The sequence below is a fragment of the Myotis yumanensis genome, unplaced genomic scaffold (genome assembly GCF_028538775.1).
Source record: "Myotis yumanensis isolate MYYU_CA2020_CCGP unplaced genomic scaffold, mMyoYum1.0.hap1 SCAF_2, whole genome shotgun sequence".
Lineage (NCBI taxonomy): Eukaryota > Metazoa > Chordata > Mammalia > Chiroptera > Vespertilionidae > Myotis > Myotis yumanensis.
Genome location: NW_027223753.1, coordinates 201,219,882 through 201,237,935, shown reverse-complemented (window position 1 = coordinate 201,237,935; position 18,054 = coordinate 201,219,882). Strand labels below are relative to the sequence as shown.

Below are 18,054 nucleotides of genomic sequence, written 5' to 3'. Positions count from 1 at the left end.
ATGGCATTATATTTGCTTTCTTATTTGTTTCTCTTCACCACAGTATTCTTTTCAGGAGCAAGAATATTTTAATCTTTTAATTCTCAGTACATTTTCAGTACCTGAATCTAATTAATATATATATAAAATAATACTTGAATATATAAATGAATGTACAACTTTGACTCAATAAATCATTTCTTAATTAGTGAGTTATTGACTAAATGAAATTGCTTATAACATAAAAAGGATCTGCGCTTATATGCATTATAATTGATTATCAATACCCACTTCTTTTACAAAGATCAATATTCTCCTTTTTATAACCTGAAAAGTAAAAAGCTGATTTAATGTCAAATGTGACTTCCATCCAGTAAGAGGACACTAAAGAATTAATTTTCTTTCAGGGTAGAAATATACCTGACTAATCCGTACCCTTTAAACAATGGCATCCCTAGAATAACACAATATGGTACATCACACTACTTCAACTTGATCAAAATATTTCTTAGTAGAAAGTAATTACTTTTCATCTATTTCCGTGCTCATCGCTAAAAAGCCCCATTCAAGTTCTTCATCTCCTCCTTTATTCAAGAAGAATCTGTTGCGCCCCGGGCCCTATCCAGGCTCTCAAAATATATCTGTGAACAAAATAAACCAGCTTTTCTGCTGTCATGGAACAGATTCTAGCAAAGAAAATGAGAAAATAAGCCATATGCATGACATCTGATTACATTTTGGGAGCATATTAAATGTGAATGAGTACTCCGGGACAATATACAGTTTGGTAAGGGCAGGGGGAAGGCAGGTGTTGAGGTGCTATGTTGCAAATTAAAATAGGGTGATCATGTGAGGGCTCATGGAAAAAGTGACATTTGAATCAAAACTTTAAGGGATTGAAAGAATTAGAAATATAGATTATTCCAGACAGAGGGACCAAAACAGAGCAAAGGGAGCATGCCTGACCTGTTTGAAGAAAAGGCAGGAGGCTGCCAGCATGGCTAGAGTAATGCAAATAGACAGAGCCAGTAGGCTTCAGATAAAATGGGTCTTCTACGGCTTTGGCTTTTTTTCTCAGTGAAATGGGGAGCTATGGAAAGTTCTTGAGCATAGGGGTGACAAGATTCACGCTGACTGGTAGAATAGTTTGAAGGGCAAGAATGATGTCATGGAGACTAGAGGAAGGCTATTGCCTGAGCCCCAGAGAACATGGGATTGTCAGATCAGTGGGAGCAGATGTGGCTAGAAGAAGGTCAGATTCTGTATAAAATCTGAAAGTTAACAGGATCCTGCTAAGTGAGTTACCAGTGTGGACCTATGAACAAAACAATATATACTCTGCATAGATGGCCAATCCCAATAAACCAAACATGTTTAATATTAAAAATTATGACATTCATAGTCTTAATTAATCTTCTTTGAATAAGTTATTTCTCGGGGTCCGATTCTCCGTGGATGCATTTGTCATCAACACATCTTCGAAGACTAACTCCAAAGTGATGATCACCCTGACCCTCTAAAGAAGACTAACCTAAAACAGTCAAATAATTGGACCACTTTTTCCCTTTACTGTAATAAAAAAAAGTCTCTCCCCCACTTGAACAGGAGTAGTTAGAGGAAAGTGCAGAAAGCATTTACTGTATAGCTATTCACAGTGACAGGCGCCTTTTATGTAGTTGAAATCTTTGATGTTCAAATTATCATTTTTCTACTTTTATGTCATCAGAATAAGAGATAAAACAATTTCACTGATGTTTGAAGACTGTAAGTATATTACAGGAGGGACATGGTGTGGCTTGCCCACAGATTAAATAACTGAAGAAACAAGATGAAACTGACCAAAGCGAAGCAGGTCGAATGTCAGGTAGAGGTTTTAAATAGTCGGGTCAGAAATGAAGTCTCGGGAGAAAGTCGTGTAGCGGGAGTTATTTAAAGGGAGACCAGTGGGAGCAGTTCAGAGCCACAGAGGCAGCCGTGTAATGAGAATGGATGACAGGGCTCCATAGGTCTCCAACGCTCAGACTAGCGGTTTTCTAATCTACCAGTCATTTCCTCTCCGCCCCACCCCACCCCACTGGGGCATTTTTCTTCCAACCTGCTTTTTATGTCAAAACATCTACCTCCGAAGTGGAAGAGAATTCAGTCTCTCCTGCTGTGTGTTCCCCTTCTCCTGGCAGGGGTTTTTGTTCTCTGCCTCACCTTCAGATGACAGGAAAGTCTGAATGGAGCAGATGACCTTTGCATTGACATTGCTTTGGGGAAGCACTTTGAAGCCCCTTCGCCTTTTGAGTTTCTGTGAGGCACTCTCTCCTGGTGGAGCCCCAGCTCCTGAATCTCTGCACTAAAGGCTCGGCGTGCCTCTGAACCTCTCAGAAGCAAAGGGCATTGGTGGAGATTCTGGGCAGCAGCTCAGGGTGCTCAGAAGTAGCCCATTTGTTCAGAACAATTAAAGATACAGTGAGGTGAGTAACGTGATAATTTGCGAAGGGTAGAGGTCACTAAAGAAGACAGACTTGGTTGGCCTTTGTCAATGAAATCACAGTTGTTTCTGGTGTTTGGAGGTTCGCATAGTGTAGTAGGAAAGAGCATTACACTAGAGACCCTGAAGTCTTAGCGAGGTTTAAGTCTCAGCTCTGCCCTTTCAGCAAGTTATCTGTCTTCTCTTCTCAGCTCTCTCATCGGGACAGTGGGGCTGATGGTAATAGACCCTCACTTCAGAGGCATATTATGAGCATTAAACAGATTATTATGTTTTAAAAACAGAAAAATGGCTGGCACATGAAATGTGCTATATAAATTTTGGTATTATGATGATTTTCTTTTCATGCCACAAGGACTCAACAGACACTTATTGGCTGTGGTATTGTTCTAAGTGGTGTGCTGGGGAGGAAAATATTAGATTGTTGAATTTTCAAAAATAATTTAAGTCATTTAGATATCTGCATTTCATTTGGCATATAAACTTTTTTTATAAAATAACGTTATTTTTTATAAAATAATTCTGTTTTCAAAGTAATTATCTTTATTTCTTTATGTTTCCTGTGATGTTGAATTTTAGAAAATCATATTACTTTTTAATGTGAATAGAATCTAAATTTGGATCATTCTCCAACCTAAAAGTTTCAATATTTATCTACTGGGTTCAGTTGGTTTTACGTATGCACTCACAACTTACAAAGCGACTTATTTCTAAATTTCCAGAAAGTTCTACTATCTCTTGAGTTGCTGCTGTCTCTACATCAGCTTCAGCATGTATCCCGTGCTTTTTTCTCTTTAATTGGGATCCTGAGTGGGGGAAGACTAGGGTCAGTTCATGGACAAATTAGCAGAAAAGAGAGAAGGATGTTATAAGAGAAACCTAAAGCCTCAAGAAAGAGGTTCACTGTGTGCTTAAATGGACAAAATGTATTCAACGTTCTGGGTTTTAAGATGACTCTCAGTTAATTCCAAGAGCACCTAAAGACATTTAAGAAAGTTGAAGGATTTTAAAAGAAATTATCATGTGAGTATATAAATTCTCATATAGTAATGAAAAATATCTATTTAATCATTCCTTTGTGTAGTACTTCAATAAATTTAAAAATGAAAAATCAAGTCAAATTAGTGTAGCATGAATCTACATGGTATGACATTAAAGAACATTCAGCTAATCCATATAAAAAAATCAAAAATTTACCAAAAGTCGCCCTAGCTAGTTTGGCTCAGTGGATAGAGCATTAGTCCATGGATTGAAGGATCCCAAGTTCAATTCCAGTCAAGGGCACATACCTTAGTTACAGACTCCTTCCCTGGTTGGAGCCAGTGTGGGAGGCAACCGATCAATGTGTCTCTCTCACATCGATATTTCTCTGTCTCTCCCCCTCCCTTCCACTCTTTCTAAAAATCAATGGGAAAATATACTCAGGTGAAGATTAACATTACAAAAATTTACCAAATATCTTTCCTTTTCATAAAGTTTTAGCAAATTTAAAAAGTCACACTTAGACATAAACATACACAAGTTTTAAGTGACATCAGAGAAGTACACTTGTAACTGAGAATCTAAAAAAGGAGTGGCCACATCTAATTCCAAAGACCAAGAGAAGCCTTCTGAAGGAGATACTATTCTGATTTAAATTACCTAAAAAATTAATAGGATTTGACAGGTACAATTGGAAAAGAAAGTGAAAGAATAAGAAAACAAGAAAAAAAGTTATAAAATGTTGGGATCTTGAAAAATTAAAATAATCTAATTTTGTAGAAGTGCTTCATGTAAGTAGGTGAATTATAAGAACTATGACAAGAAAATGATATTGAAGTGCAAAATTCATAAGGTACTATAGTCTACATAATTATGTTTTATCTGGGTAACGATATAAAACTCGTAACATCATGATATCTAAATCACACAAAGAAACTAATATATTACTGCTTCATAAGTAAAAAATAAATTCAAAATATTTTAAATTTGACAATTTGACTATGAATATAGCTATAAACAAGAGCACAATGTGTATTTATGTTATATAATTTCAGCTAACTAGAAATATTTCTGAATTGGCTAGCCATTTTAGTACTTATTTTTGGCATTCAGTGGTATTTCAATTATTTCCTCCTCAACTATATGCTAAGCAACTAAAAGTAAGGTCAACTCAAAAGAAATTTGGAGTTGGGCATTTGGAGAGTGAATTCTTTAATATCTCCTCTGTATCTATACTACTTTTGTTAATAAGTTAAATAATTAAGCACTGACTATGGATAAAGCTAAAATAAGTACTCATGAAATATAGCATTATATACAGTAAAATATAAATAATGTGTTAATAATATAAAATGTTAAATATGCATTCTTTTATATTTTGTAAAATCTAAATCCAAAGAATATAACTATATTATATTTATTAATATATTTGCCCAGAATTACATCTTGATAAAATACTTATTTGTCTCACTGTTCTAAATATACTCTAATATATGTATTGGTAGTTCTACTAGCATTTTTCTTCACGTCTTGTCCTTTTTATATGTGTTATAAATAAATGTCAATTTTATATATCACATTGCCTATAAAAAATTATGTTGGAAAGCACAAGAGAGAAGATGCTTGATTTCAAATAAACACTAAATTTTAGCACTTTATAAAGAACTAGAGGCCCGATGCATGAAATTCATAAACTCAGGGGGGGTCCTTCAGTCCGGCCTGCACCCTCTCGCAGTCCAGGAGCATTCAGGGGATGTCCAACTATATTATATTAGGCCCGGGAAGTGGGCCTACACCGGCAGTCAGACATCCTTAGCGCTGCTGCTCGCCAGCCATGAGCATCTGCCCCATGGAGGTCAGTGCACATCATAGTGACATGTCGTTCAGCTGTTCGGTCGATTTGCATATTAGCCTTTTATTATATAGGATTATATTTCAATAAAATTAGATTTATCTAATATTTCATTTGTTTTATATTTTGTTACATGATTCTTATTTTCTGTCATAATGTCTGAACTGCAAACTAAGAATTAAACTATTTAATTTCCCCTAAAGAAATGTTCAAGTTATTCTCACCCCAAAAACTCTTTCCACACTTCATATGACTAAAATCATTGGTTGGAATAATGAATTTCAGATCTGAGAATACTCTTTTCAGTAACCTGAGCTATTTAGAAAGCTTTTATGTGGATTAGCATGCTTTCTGCTTCTCTGTGGTCTGATTAGTTATCATTCAAAGGAATATGGAAGATGAAATCATTATAAAATTAGGTAATTTCTTATTTAGAAAAATACAGTACAGTCAATGGACTAAAAATCTGATGGTCTTTGAAACTCTTGACTTTGTCTTCAAATCTGTAAATACGTGCATATATCAGGAGTTATTCCACTGGTATCTCTAAATGATCTCACGAACTGACAGTCTCTAAGGAGTGAAATAATTAAAATATCTAATAAATGGGAAATAAAGAGGTATCTGGAAGTGATAATATGATAAAACAATCACATCGAGCCAATCAATAAGTCAGACTTTGATATGTTCTTGGTAGTGCTCCAGTGCAAGGCTCTTGTTTTATAAATTGGAGGGTCCAGAGTTGAGAAGTGACTTTCCTAAATAACTATTTGTTATGCCAGAGACGGTGCCTTCTGGGTTTCAGTCTAAAGTCCTTTATGCTCTACCTACATATATTTCCTTAGATTTTCACTTTAAAGTTGTTCTTTTCTGCTTATGAATATCTCATGTAATGAAAATACTCATATTTAAGTGAGGAAAAACTTTTTTTGTTGGTTTTACAGGATTTTACATTTCCACCCCAACTGGACCAGGAGGGAGACGAGAAAGAGTAGGACTTTTAAGCCTCCCTTTGAACCCCACTTTGGAACCAGTCTGCCTTAGTTTCTGGTATGTTGTGGGCCCGTGTTAAATACCATATTATTTAATGAGTAACATTGCCTTTCTCTTGTTGCCAGGCTCAGATTTCTCTAAGATGTTATTCCAAGTGTTGATGAATTCACCATTACTTTTCCAATTGATAAAGAAGTAAGATGTTGGGAGACTCTCCACCCCTTCTCCATCAACTCCCTCACAAGGGGAAAGGGGGTATTTCAATGACAGTTAAGGAATTAGAAGAACCCATAAATGCCTTTATTCTAATGTTGTAGGAATCCAGTCATTTTTGCTTGTTTCCAAACTAGGTATCACATGTATGGCGAAAATGTCTATAAATTAAGCATTAATATTAGCAGTGACCAAAACATGGAGAAGATCATTTTCCAAAAGGAAGGAAATTATGGAAATAATTGGAACTATGGACAAGTAACAATAAATGAAACTGTGGAATTTAAGGTCGGCAAAATATTTTGTGTTTTAAGACCATTTTATTTGTATTCTAAAAATGCTGATATAGTTTATGGTGATGTGATGAAAAACTTAATTTATTTTCTAAATACAGCAAAGACACTTTCCTAATCCATCTTCTATTGTTAATCTTTGAGTGCCTCTATTTTTACTTATTCATTGACTTATTAAAAACCACTTATTGAGGAACAATTCGCTTCAGGATAGTACTACTTATAAAGAGCCATATAATCCATGGAAACTTTGTAAAATATTTCAGCTTTCTTCAGCAATATCCTAGCACATGATAACTGTATCCGCCTATGCCCCTGCCTAATTAGACTTCCAACTTTTTATAAATACCACCCATATCAGCCATACATTTTTCTGGGGAATATCCTCTCCTATTAGCACATCCACACCTGTCAGTATCCATCCTCCCTGTCTCACTCTGACTTCATCTGCATTTCCTTTAAAAACAAACTCTATGAGCTGTATCATTGGGAAATCTCCAATCATTTATTTCACATTAGGGTGAGTTAATTTTTCAGATAACAGCTTAATGCGTTCTCTTCCTAAGGGCATTTGTAATTAAAATATGGGGTGATATAGGCTAATAGTTTGACCAAAGTAACAATGTTTTAATTGGGCAACTTCAGACAAGAGAGTGTAACTTTTAGAAGATGTATTTTTGGATCGTCGTCGTCCTTGGAAGTCTTCAGTTTTCTCCTGTGACTTTGTATAAAGTGGACAATAATCAATGACCCTCACCTGTATTTCTTCCATCTTTCTTTCCTTTTTCCTTTTTTTTTTTTTTTTTTTTTTTTTTTGATTCTCTCCTTCCATTCTGAGAAGCCCTTTTTTCTCTCCATCTTTGGTGGCTTTATGATAATTCAAGGAAGGGTAAAGGAAATGGAACCTCAAGGGAACACAGAAACTAGCAGAAGCAGGGACGAAAGCACTGCAGTGGCCAGCTTTGGCTCCAACTCACTGAGCATGTTTTTTAAAGTAATAAAACTGGAGCCACTTTTTCAAAGGTAGCTCATCAAGCAGGGTGACAGCTTGAAATTCTACAAATATTGTCACCTTGGTCTCGGCACTTTGTTGTGACATGTTGAACAAATCTTTTTTTTTTTTAATATATTTTATTGATTTTTTTACAGAGAGGAAGGGAGAGGGATAGAGAGTCAGAAACATCGATGAGAGAGAAACATCGATCAGTTGCCTCCTGCACACCTCCTACTGGGGATGTGCCAGCAACCAAGGTACATGCCCTTGACCAGAATCGAACCTGGGACCTTTCAGTCCGCAGGCCGACGCTCTATCCACTGAGCCAAACTGGTTAGGGCCATGTTGAACAAATCTTGTATGTGTTTTTGAAATTCAGCTTGCACAAACATGAAAGGGAAAAAATCATCTTGATTTGGAATAGCACCTGCCATGAAGTAGGTGGAATGAATGAACAAATGAGTGAATAAATGACTGTATAATAATGTTGGGAAAATGAAATAAGATAAAGTATAAAGTATGTCTTGCATAGCAATTGGCATATAACAGATATTCAGTTATATTTATTTATTTATTTCATATGGACCTTTCTCTCCAGTCTAGTTCTGTGTCCTTTGGGCATCAGCCTCACACAGTATCTCACACCTTTTTTGGGTAAACTACAACCAGTATCAGCTGGCCCTAAATGATCAAATTGTACTCATATTTTCCCCTGCCCCCTCTTCCCAATGTCAGTGATCAAATCAGTGTATCTTCTCTGCAGGGCTTATATGCTCTGGGAAGGCAGACAGCTACTTGGATATCTAATATTGTTGGAGGACGAATCCGGAAGAAGTTTGCTTCCCCCTGTCGGACAGAGTACAGTGGAGTAAGGCAGCATCCTGAGAGAGAGAGAGAGAGAGAGAGAGAGAGAGAGAGGCAGAGACAGAAACTGTGGCAATGTTGCCTAACTCAGAAGGGAGACAGTATTGAAAATTTAGACTAGCGTGAACACAGAGTAAGGGAGCTGGGTGCAAATGAAAGACCTTGAAAAACATGATCCACCAACCTTTCCCTGTGCAGTAACCTGTTCTCAGATATTTGGAGATGGCAGTATTGGTTCTGCAGAAAATATTGGGCCATAAGAAGAACCAAGTCAGAGGATGCTGGAGTGCAATCCTTTCATATGCCTCTCTGAATTACAGGTGTCCTTTAATGCTTTTAAAAACAAGCTCCTGAGTGATATCGCATTGGATGACATTAGCCTAACACATGGGATTTGCAATGTCAGTCTTTATCCAGAGCCCACTTTGGTTCCAACTCCTCCACCAGAACTTCCTAGTAAGTAACCTTCATGTGTATTTTCCCTAATTAAGTCATTAATATTTTCAGGAAGATCTTTCTTTGACTTTTTTTTATCTTGGTCTGATATTTTTTCACTGGAGATCTAAGACTTTACAATATAAGTAAAGTGGAAGCCAGCAAAATATTACATGTTATATACATGAAACCATAATTAAAATCACTCAGTACATTGTTGTGCATCACCTTTTTGAGACTTTTTTGTTTTTGAAAATAATGAAGGGGTTATACATAAATTCCTTAATATTTCAAACACTCATTCAAATTTTAGAAATATCTACTATAGACAAAATACCATATAAGAAATGTGGGATGTAGCAATAACCATTGACACATGGAAAAATAAATATATAATTAATATAAATAAAAATTAAAAGCAAAAACAAAAAACAAATTATAATTATTAAAATCACTGCTGGTTTGAAAAATAATTCTTATGGATACCAAGTATTAGCAATATCTTGCTATTTTGATATTAGAATCATTTTAAACAATGGATTTCCTTTGTAATCCTTTCTGCCAGCATTTTCTTCTATTCATCAGTAAGTAGTCAAGAAGAAAACAGCTTTAGGTGGGAGCAACATAGTCGTAAGCTTGATATTTTAAAAGTAACAACTCTCACTATCTAAAATAGGAAATTTGAGATCATTTTTGTACATAATATTATATACAGAAATACAACTTTAAATATTATTTCCCATTTTAAAACTTCATACAAGCCATACTGTCCTCATATCTATTCCAGTCAAAAGAGAGAAAGAAAATACCTCACTGTCAAGGAGCTAAGATATCCCTGCATATTTTAACAATAGGGAAGTTTAACCTATCTGATTTTAACATATAAACTTCCGAATTTTCCCAGAGAATACTCGTTCCAGTTTCCAAATGGTTCGCTGCAGGGCAATATTTAGCACAGCAGAAAATGTTAATTACCATCAAATGTATTCCGAACAATTTCATTCTAATGCCATTGGCAATTGGTTCGGTGAAATTCTGATTTGAGCAGAGGTTTCCTGGTTCCAGATCACCGATTTGTTTAAGCAGAAATAAAAAGGAAACCATAGCTGACTGGCTAATAGCCTTTCTTTAGCTCTTATTGTGCATTTAAATAAGAAAGTAATCCCAGACAAGTAACTGAGTAGAAAAAATCCGTTTCCTCCCATATTTTCAGGGATCCCCATTGTGCCCAGTTTGGGGACATGTAAGTCCCATTTTCATAATTGCAGGAATTCTTCCATTTTATGACTTAAGTTGCTCTATGATTGATCCTTGCCCTGTGACACTGGCACAAATCATTTAAATGTGGGTATTGTATTGAGAACACTTTAAAAAGTAAACATGTCATTACACAAATATCATGTTAATTTGCAGCACAATTGGGATGACTGATGACAAAACACCTACTAAATAGAATAGGTATATACAAAAAGAAATCCACATTTTAATCTGCTGGCCTGTTTCTGTGACTGTTAAAAGTAATTAAGGGGGGACCTGATCGGTTTGATTCAGTGGATGGAGCATCAGCCTGGGGACTGAAGGGTCCCGGGTTCGATTCCAGTCAAGGGCATATGCCTTGGTTGCGGACACATCCCCAGTGGGGGGTGTGCAGGAGGCAGCTGATCGATGTTTCTCTCTCATCGATGTTTCTGACTCTCTATCCCTCTCCCTTCCTCTCTGTGGAAGATCAATGAAATATATTTGAAAAAAAAAAAGTAATTAAGGGGGGGGGGACTATAGTTTTAGCTATTTTAATAGTCACCCTTTATTCCTACAGGTTTTGCTCTATTTGGCCATTATTAAGCCATTTTCCATTTCCAAAGACAAAACACATGTTTACTTGTAAAGTTTTAGAGGCATGACATTATACTTAGAGCTAAATAATCTAATTTTGATTCTTCATGTAGAAATGAATCAGTACCTATCTACCTCTCTTATAATTGACTAGAGGCCCAGTGCATGAAATTCATGCACAGGTAGGGTCCGTAGTGACTGCCGGCTGCTGGCTGCTGGCTGCTGGCCAGGGCCTCCCTTCCCATATTTCAGCAGAACTGCTTGCCTTTTATATTATTATGTGACTTGATATTCAAACCCCTAGCAAATGCATGTTAAGTTTACTCATATACTTTGGTATAAGTGTGTTTTGGGCTACTTTATTTTTTTATCTTTTTACTTTTAAAATGAATAGCCTACTTGTTAGAGCTATCATTGGCTGCATTGCTATTACAAGTACAATGTAAACCATAAGGAATGACAATTGAACTTTATTGTCATAAATTATACAAATATTACCATTATGGCTGGGCCCTAGAACCTGTTCATAGAAATATTTATTTTCATAAACTAAGCACGGATTTGGATGAGAGATTTTATATTGCAACTTTAACTTTCAAAATATTTTCTGCAATACTATATGACTGTGTATTACTATGATAATGATGTTTATTTTACCAAACATTTTTAACTTGAACCCTCTTATCGTAAATAAAAGTGGGCTGTCCACTTTTTCACCTGATAGTAAACGTCTCTACATCGACACATATCTCATACATGTCAGAGGCCCCTATTGGCATAGTAAGAAATTAATCAGAAGAACAGCTCCAAGAAAAAATAAATGAAAGAGTTTAACAAGTGTGGTTGAATTGAGTTCCCTGTACCAGGCAGGCTGTTTAACTCTTTCTCTGGATGGAGATGGTTTATCTAATAACACAGCATGACTGTGATATCCAGAATCACATTTCATGAGTCTTTGGCTCCTCTACTAAGAAGCACAAGCTACATTTCCATTCCAGCAACACCCCCATTAAAATAAACGGTGTCATCAGATGTAGAATGGCTGAAAGTGCTTTTGTCAATTCTTTATAGTTATTTGTATTCAGGGTAATTGAAACTTGTTATCAAGGTAAGGATCAGAGATGTATCCCACTGGTTAGTTATTTGATATATTCGAAATGCATTTCAAAAAGTACTTCTTAAGTATTTTAAAGGAATGAATTTTCCAAGACTTCTGTTCAGCGGAGAAATACTATCAAATTGCCTGCCTTGACAGCTTAACAGCTACACTGGGCAACATTTGGGTTCTGGGTGTATGTTTATTTAAGTCCTACCTACTCATTGACATATAATGTACTGTTAAGTGTTTAGTTATGTGAAAATTCAATACAGTCTCTAAAATGTCAGCCAGTAGGAGTAGCTGATTTTGAAATTCTTCTATTCCCTGAAGAGAAAATGAGAATGATCATCAAAAACAACAAACAAAATAAAACAAAAACCCCACTAGCCACACTGACCATGGCTGAACTTATTAAGTAGGAAGAACTGGTTTATCCGATCTTTACTCTGCAGTGTTTTTTGTTGTTTGTTTGTTTGTTTTTGTCTCTACAGTTACACTCTCTTCTCCCTGGGTTTCATTGTGAATTGAAGGAAATTCATGGCACTTAGATTCATTAAAATTAAGTGAATGAGAGTTAAGAGGTTGTAGTAGATTCTTCTACAGAAACCTTTGCAAGACAATTATTCACAAAATCAAGGAGAGGAATGCTGCTGTGGGAGCATCCATTTCCTCAGCTTCTCTCTCACCCTTTCCAGGGGGAAACCTGTCCTTATTCCCATTATCACTCTTTCTATGTCTCAGATACCTTCTTCTGTGTCCTGTGTACAGGGCTTTCCTCCCTTCTGATCTATTCATGATCGACCTTGATTGTTAGTGCTTTCATTTATGTCCCCTTCTTCCCTCCTTCTCTGTCTAGACCCATCAAGAATATGTCATATGCACATCAAGCGCCACTTACCGAGGCTCGGTCTAAACTCTGCCCGTGGCTCAGACCAGATGGTCAAAATGATTCAGAGTTTAATCAACCCAATAGGAGATAGGAACGTGCTGTGGGATGAACTTGTGATTAACTGAGTTGAAGTTTTGACTTTGACACTAAGTGAATGTACACAGCGTTAACAAGCAATCGAATATCTCAAATGCTCAAGTCATCCATTTAAAATAGAAACAGTAGTTACCTAATTTACAAGTATGCATTGAAAACCAATACTGAATATTCCAGGTAATATGTAGGCAATTGTCATAAATTATGTCTGATTTTTAAAACAACCTTGAAAATCTCTAATATATATGTATTTTATATATGAGAAAGCCAAGTCTTGACCAGACAGATAACTAACTCAGAGAGACTATTTTATTTTATTTTTTAGATATATTTTCATTGATATCAGAGAGGAAGGGAGAGGGAGAGGGAGATAGAAACATCAATGATGAGAGAGAATCATTGATCAGCTGCCTTCTGCATGCCCCACACCGGGGATCGAGCCTGTAACCCGGGCATGTGCCCTAGGTCAACGTTCAACCACTGAGCCACACCAGTGTGAGAGACAATATTAATCCACCAGCCCTAATACATCTTCCCAAATACCCATGTTCTTTCCTCAAGTGAGACAATGTTTATAGAAACATTTTGCAAAAGATAATTTTTGTAAGAAGTTTTATTATTCTTGCTAAGCTCATCTGGGTTCAGACAAGCCTGGCCCAGGGGGGATGTAAGGTAGACCAGGTCCTGCCATCCTGCAGAACATGATAGGTTGGCAACGATGCTGCTCTCAAGCTACAGCCGCTGCCTCTCTGTCCCATCAGGTACATCATGAACCCAAATCTAAGAGGCTTATTGCAGACATATTTGGAAGATGCACATGACTTTCCAAGAATCTGCATAAATAAGACAGATGATATATAAAAGATGGATGAAAAAAAGAGGGAATGACTGAGGCATTGCCATAGGTGTAGAGATGTTTAATCATCCCTCCTGTAATCTGATTTCTATCTTATTGGGAGTAAATAATTCCCGTGGAGAGCCTGCTTTAATGATAAGAAAATATATACTTATCCTGGTTTTCCATATTTTTCAAATTAAGTTACTCTTATTCTTTTGATCGTAAATGTAACATGATAATAAAAATAAGAATTGGGATACTAACAGTAGTTTATGAATTGTTACATTAGAATTTTCTTCTAATAAGCAAGAAGATGACAATATAAGTATGCAATATAAGAATTATAAATTTAACCTACCTACTTAAAGCATCATACATTTAAATGAAAATCTGGGCTCTCTTTTGCTAATACATTTGCATTAAGCTCAATCCTAACTTGTCTCCGGGACAGTGTTGGGTAACAGACCACTTTATGGCAATTATTAAGCAAGTGGAGTTTCAGTTTATCTCCCTTTACTGACAGTCAAAAGCCTCAATAAACAGGATGGTGAGGCTTCCCCTCTGCATGCCCCCCCAAAAAAAGTAGAAAAAAGAAAAATGGCAAGATTAGTGATTTATGAGCCTTCTCATAAGAGAGTGGCAGATATAAGATTTGTTCCAATGTGATCATTTTCTTCTCTACTGCAGAGGACTGACACCTTACTCATGCAGTCTGTTTATGAAATACATTCAGCAAAACTATTTTCTTGGCCAAATAATTCTGGAAAATGCTATACACTATTATGCCCTCCACAAAGAACAGTGGAATATTTAAGGTTTTGTGACATTCTTCAGTAAAGAGACCTGTTTGCTTGTGTTTTTCCTATACTTAAGTTGCAAGATTTTCCCATTCACATACTCTAAAATGTATCTGTCAAAACCAAGAAATGTAATTGGAAATTTTCTAGCAAATAGTATTATCTCCCTGAAATTAACATTACTAATGACTTTTCATCATCTTCCTTTCCAGCGGACTGTGGAGGACCTTTTGAACTGTGGGAGCCAAATACAACATTTACTTCTATGAACTTTCCAGACAACTACCCTAATCAGGCTACCTGTGAGTCATCTCTTTTCCAGGCCATGGCAAACAACTGTACTGTATTTATCAAAGTGTCCCCTTGAGGCAGCAAAGTAGATTACAAAGGTGTTACATCTGGATACATCTACATTTATGAGATTGCTCAATATAATGATAACGACAAGAATAACAATAATAAATTGCTATTTTAAGCAATTATTTCAGGTGCTCTATTAGTGCTTAATATAATTTTTTCAGTCACTTCTCACAACAATTCTTTCAAGCAGGTGCTATCCTATATAATAAAAGGATAATATGCAAATTGACCCTAACAGCAGAACGACTGGGAATGACTGGTCACTATGACCCACACTGACCACCAGGGGGCAGACGCTCAATGCAGGAGCTGCCCCTGGTTGTCAGTGAGCTCACACAGGGGAAGCTCTGCTCAGCCAGAAGCCAGGCTGATGGCTGCCAGTACAGCAGTGGTGGTGGGAGCCTTTCCCGCCTCCTCAGCAGCGCTAAGGATGTCCGACTGCAGCTTAGGCCTGCTCCCCATTGGCAAGTGGACATCCCCCGAGGGCTCCTGGGCTGCCAGAAGGATGTCTTACTGCCAGCTTAGGCCCGATCCCCCCTGGAGCGGGCCTAAGCCAGCAGGTGGACATCCCCCGAGGGATCCCAGACTGCGAAAGGACACAGGCCGGGCTGAAGGACCCCCCCCCCCCCACCCGCCCCGAGTGCACAAATTTTTGTGCACCGGGCCTCTAGTTACTATTATATTTCTCAAATTTAAAATGGGAATCAAGTCAGTAAGTGAAAGAGCCAGCCTTACTCCAGGTACTGCTCTCTCTCTTTAAAAATAAAAAGAATAGTTTATTTATTTTTTAGAGAGGGAGAGAGAGAAACATCCATGCTAGAGTGCAACATCAACTGATGCCTCCGGCACAACCCCCACCAGGGATTGGGTGGAGCCACAACCTGGGCATGTGCCCTTGACTGAGAATTGACCCGGCAGCCTCCTGATACATGGGACAATGACCAACCAACTGAACCACTACGGCCAGGGCCAGATACCACTCTCTTAGTCACTCTCTTTGATTATACATATGATGCCTATGGAGTATATAACAAGGTGGCAATTCCATAGGATAAAGTCAGTGAAAAGTATAAACAGCAAAGAGTCAATTGTACATCCTCACCTTTTGTAGTTATAGCCTAAAGCCAATTAAGCAGCTAGAGTAATGTAATTAGACCCCTAGTAATAATAATAATAATAATAATAGTAATAAAAATAAAAATTACTAAAAAAAAAATCTAAGTCTAGTGAGAAGATGGGTTAGCTGAAACTGCACAAATTCTATCTATAAATCATTACTCCTAATGGAGAAATTCATTAGAGCTGGATAGAGATTGTGTTAAAGATGCAGTTCCCAGCTCCTCCTACAAAGAATCCACTTTGGTGGGAGAAAAAGACATGTTTTTTCCCATGGCCACACCTGGTTAGCACCATGGATCGAAACAGAGACTTCTACCAGTGAAAGAAATGGCCCCATGACAGTGAAAAATGTGCTGTTAGAAAATGTCAACTGTTCTTGCTTCAAATTATCCAGAGATAAATATCACTTTCATAGAATAATAGAGTCACTATTTTAGGGAGATATCTGATTTAAAAATAATAAACAGCCATTAATTTAATTTGACTTGTTTGGGGAACCAGAGATTATCATCTCCAATTCACACTGAAGACATCTTTTAAACATATCACTTGTACAAAGTAATGCTTTGAAAAATCTGAAAACGGGCGGAACACTGAAAGAACAATTTGGAGAAATCTATTAAATGTATTGATTTATTCAACAAACATATACTGAGCACTTTATTTGTTAGGCACTGAAGTAAGTAAAGAAGAAACAAACATAATTCATCCTAGAGGAAGTTTCAGATAAAATGTCAGGGATTACAAAATACCCAGGGTACTGTCATAATGAGGACAAAGGCAGAATGGTATGGAGGGACATGAAAGGTATGTAACACATGGGAAGTTCAGAGGTTAGGCGACATGATTTTTTTTCTTGAATCTTCAAGCAAAATTAAGGAGCAGAAAAAATGAAATTAGGGAGGGAAGGAATCTTGCATCATGTTAAGCAGTTTGGATTTCATTCTGAGAGCACTGGGGAGACTTCCAATGGTTCACGTGAAAATAGTGGCAAAATCAAGCTTGCATTTTAGATGAATCCATCTGGCTTGTAGGATCAGAGATAGACGGCAAGGGAAGAGAGCCATCAGCATCACCAATTAGATAATGAAAAACAAGTGACTTAAACTCAGGGAGTGGCAATGGGGACTCAGAAGTAAATGAGACCAAGGGATTGAGGAGATGGTATTGGCTGGCCCGGGTGATTGATTGGCTGTGGTAGGAGAGAGGAGGTCAAGGAAGATGCAGAGGTTTCTGATGTAGACAACTGTGAGTGAATGATTAGTGGTGCCATTTACTGAGATAGGAAGGATAAGAAGAGAAATGAGCTTAGGGAGGAAATAACTCCGTATTCTATTTATTACACATATGAGTTTGGGATACATACATTCATACACAATAAATAATGTTTCTACTTCAGAAGAAAAGTGCAGAAAATAAAAACTGGAAGTCATTACTACGTCCAAGAAATGATCTTCTTACGAGTGAATAAGAACACATACAAAATGAGGAAAGGACCTAGAACGGAATCTAAAGAATAAATTGTTTAAGGAATCAATAAAGAACAAGGAGTGTTTATTGATACTAAGGCTGGTAATGTTCTTTTGTGTGGGTTGTTTTTTTTCAAAATGAACTACCAGTAAACAACATGTTTAAATAATGGCAAAATCACTTAAAGAAATAGCAAAGATTCCTTGTCCTACAAATTGCATTTTAATCACCCCATTTTCCTCTAAAATGAATCATGAGAAATAAGATAATGAAACTAGAATATTAATATATTTGATGTTTATAAAATGTACTAGTAGATTGTAGGAGCAAAATACTATGTGTAAGCTTTGATTAAAGTATGCCACTTTATATAAAATAAAACAAATTCAGTTTCAGTAAATCACTTCAAATTTTACTGAAACTTTACTATAAATACTCATAACTAGACCAATATATTTCCTCACATACAC

The 18,054-nt window shown here is 36.7% G+C and overlaps 1 protein-coding gene across 1 annotated transcript in view; it reads left to right on the top strand.

The window, feature by feature from the left end:
* The window catches only part of TMPRSS15 (transmembrane serine protease 15), a 103,433-nt gene that overhangs the window by 44,378 nt on the left and 41,001 nt on the right, over positions 1–18,054 (top strand). The window contains exons 12-15 of the mRNA XM_070406988.1: positions 6,236–6,341; positions 6,635–6,785; positions 8,969–9,104; positions 14,848–14,937. Coding sequence (XP_070263089.1) covers positions 6,236–6,341; positions 6,635–6,785; positions 8,969–9,104; positions 14,848–14,937 — 483 coding nt within the window. The remainder of the gene's footprint in view (positions 1–6,235; positions 6,342–6,634; positions 6,786–8,968; positions 9,105–14,847; positions 14,938–18,054) is intronic.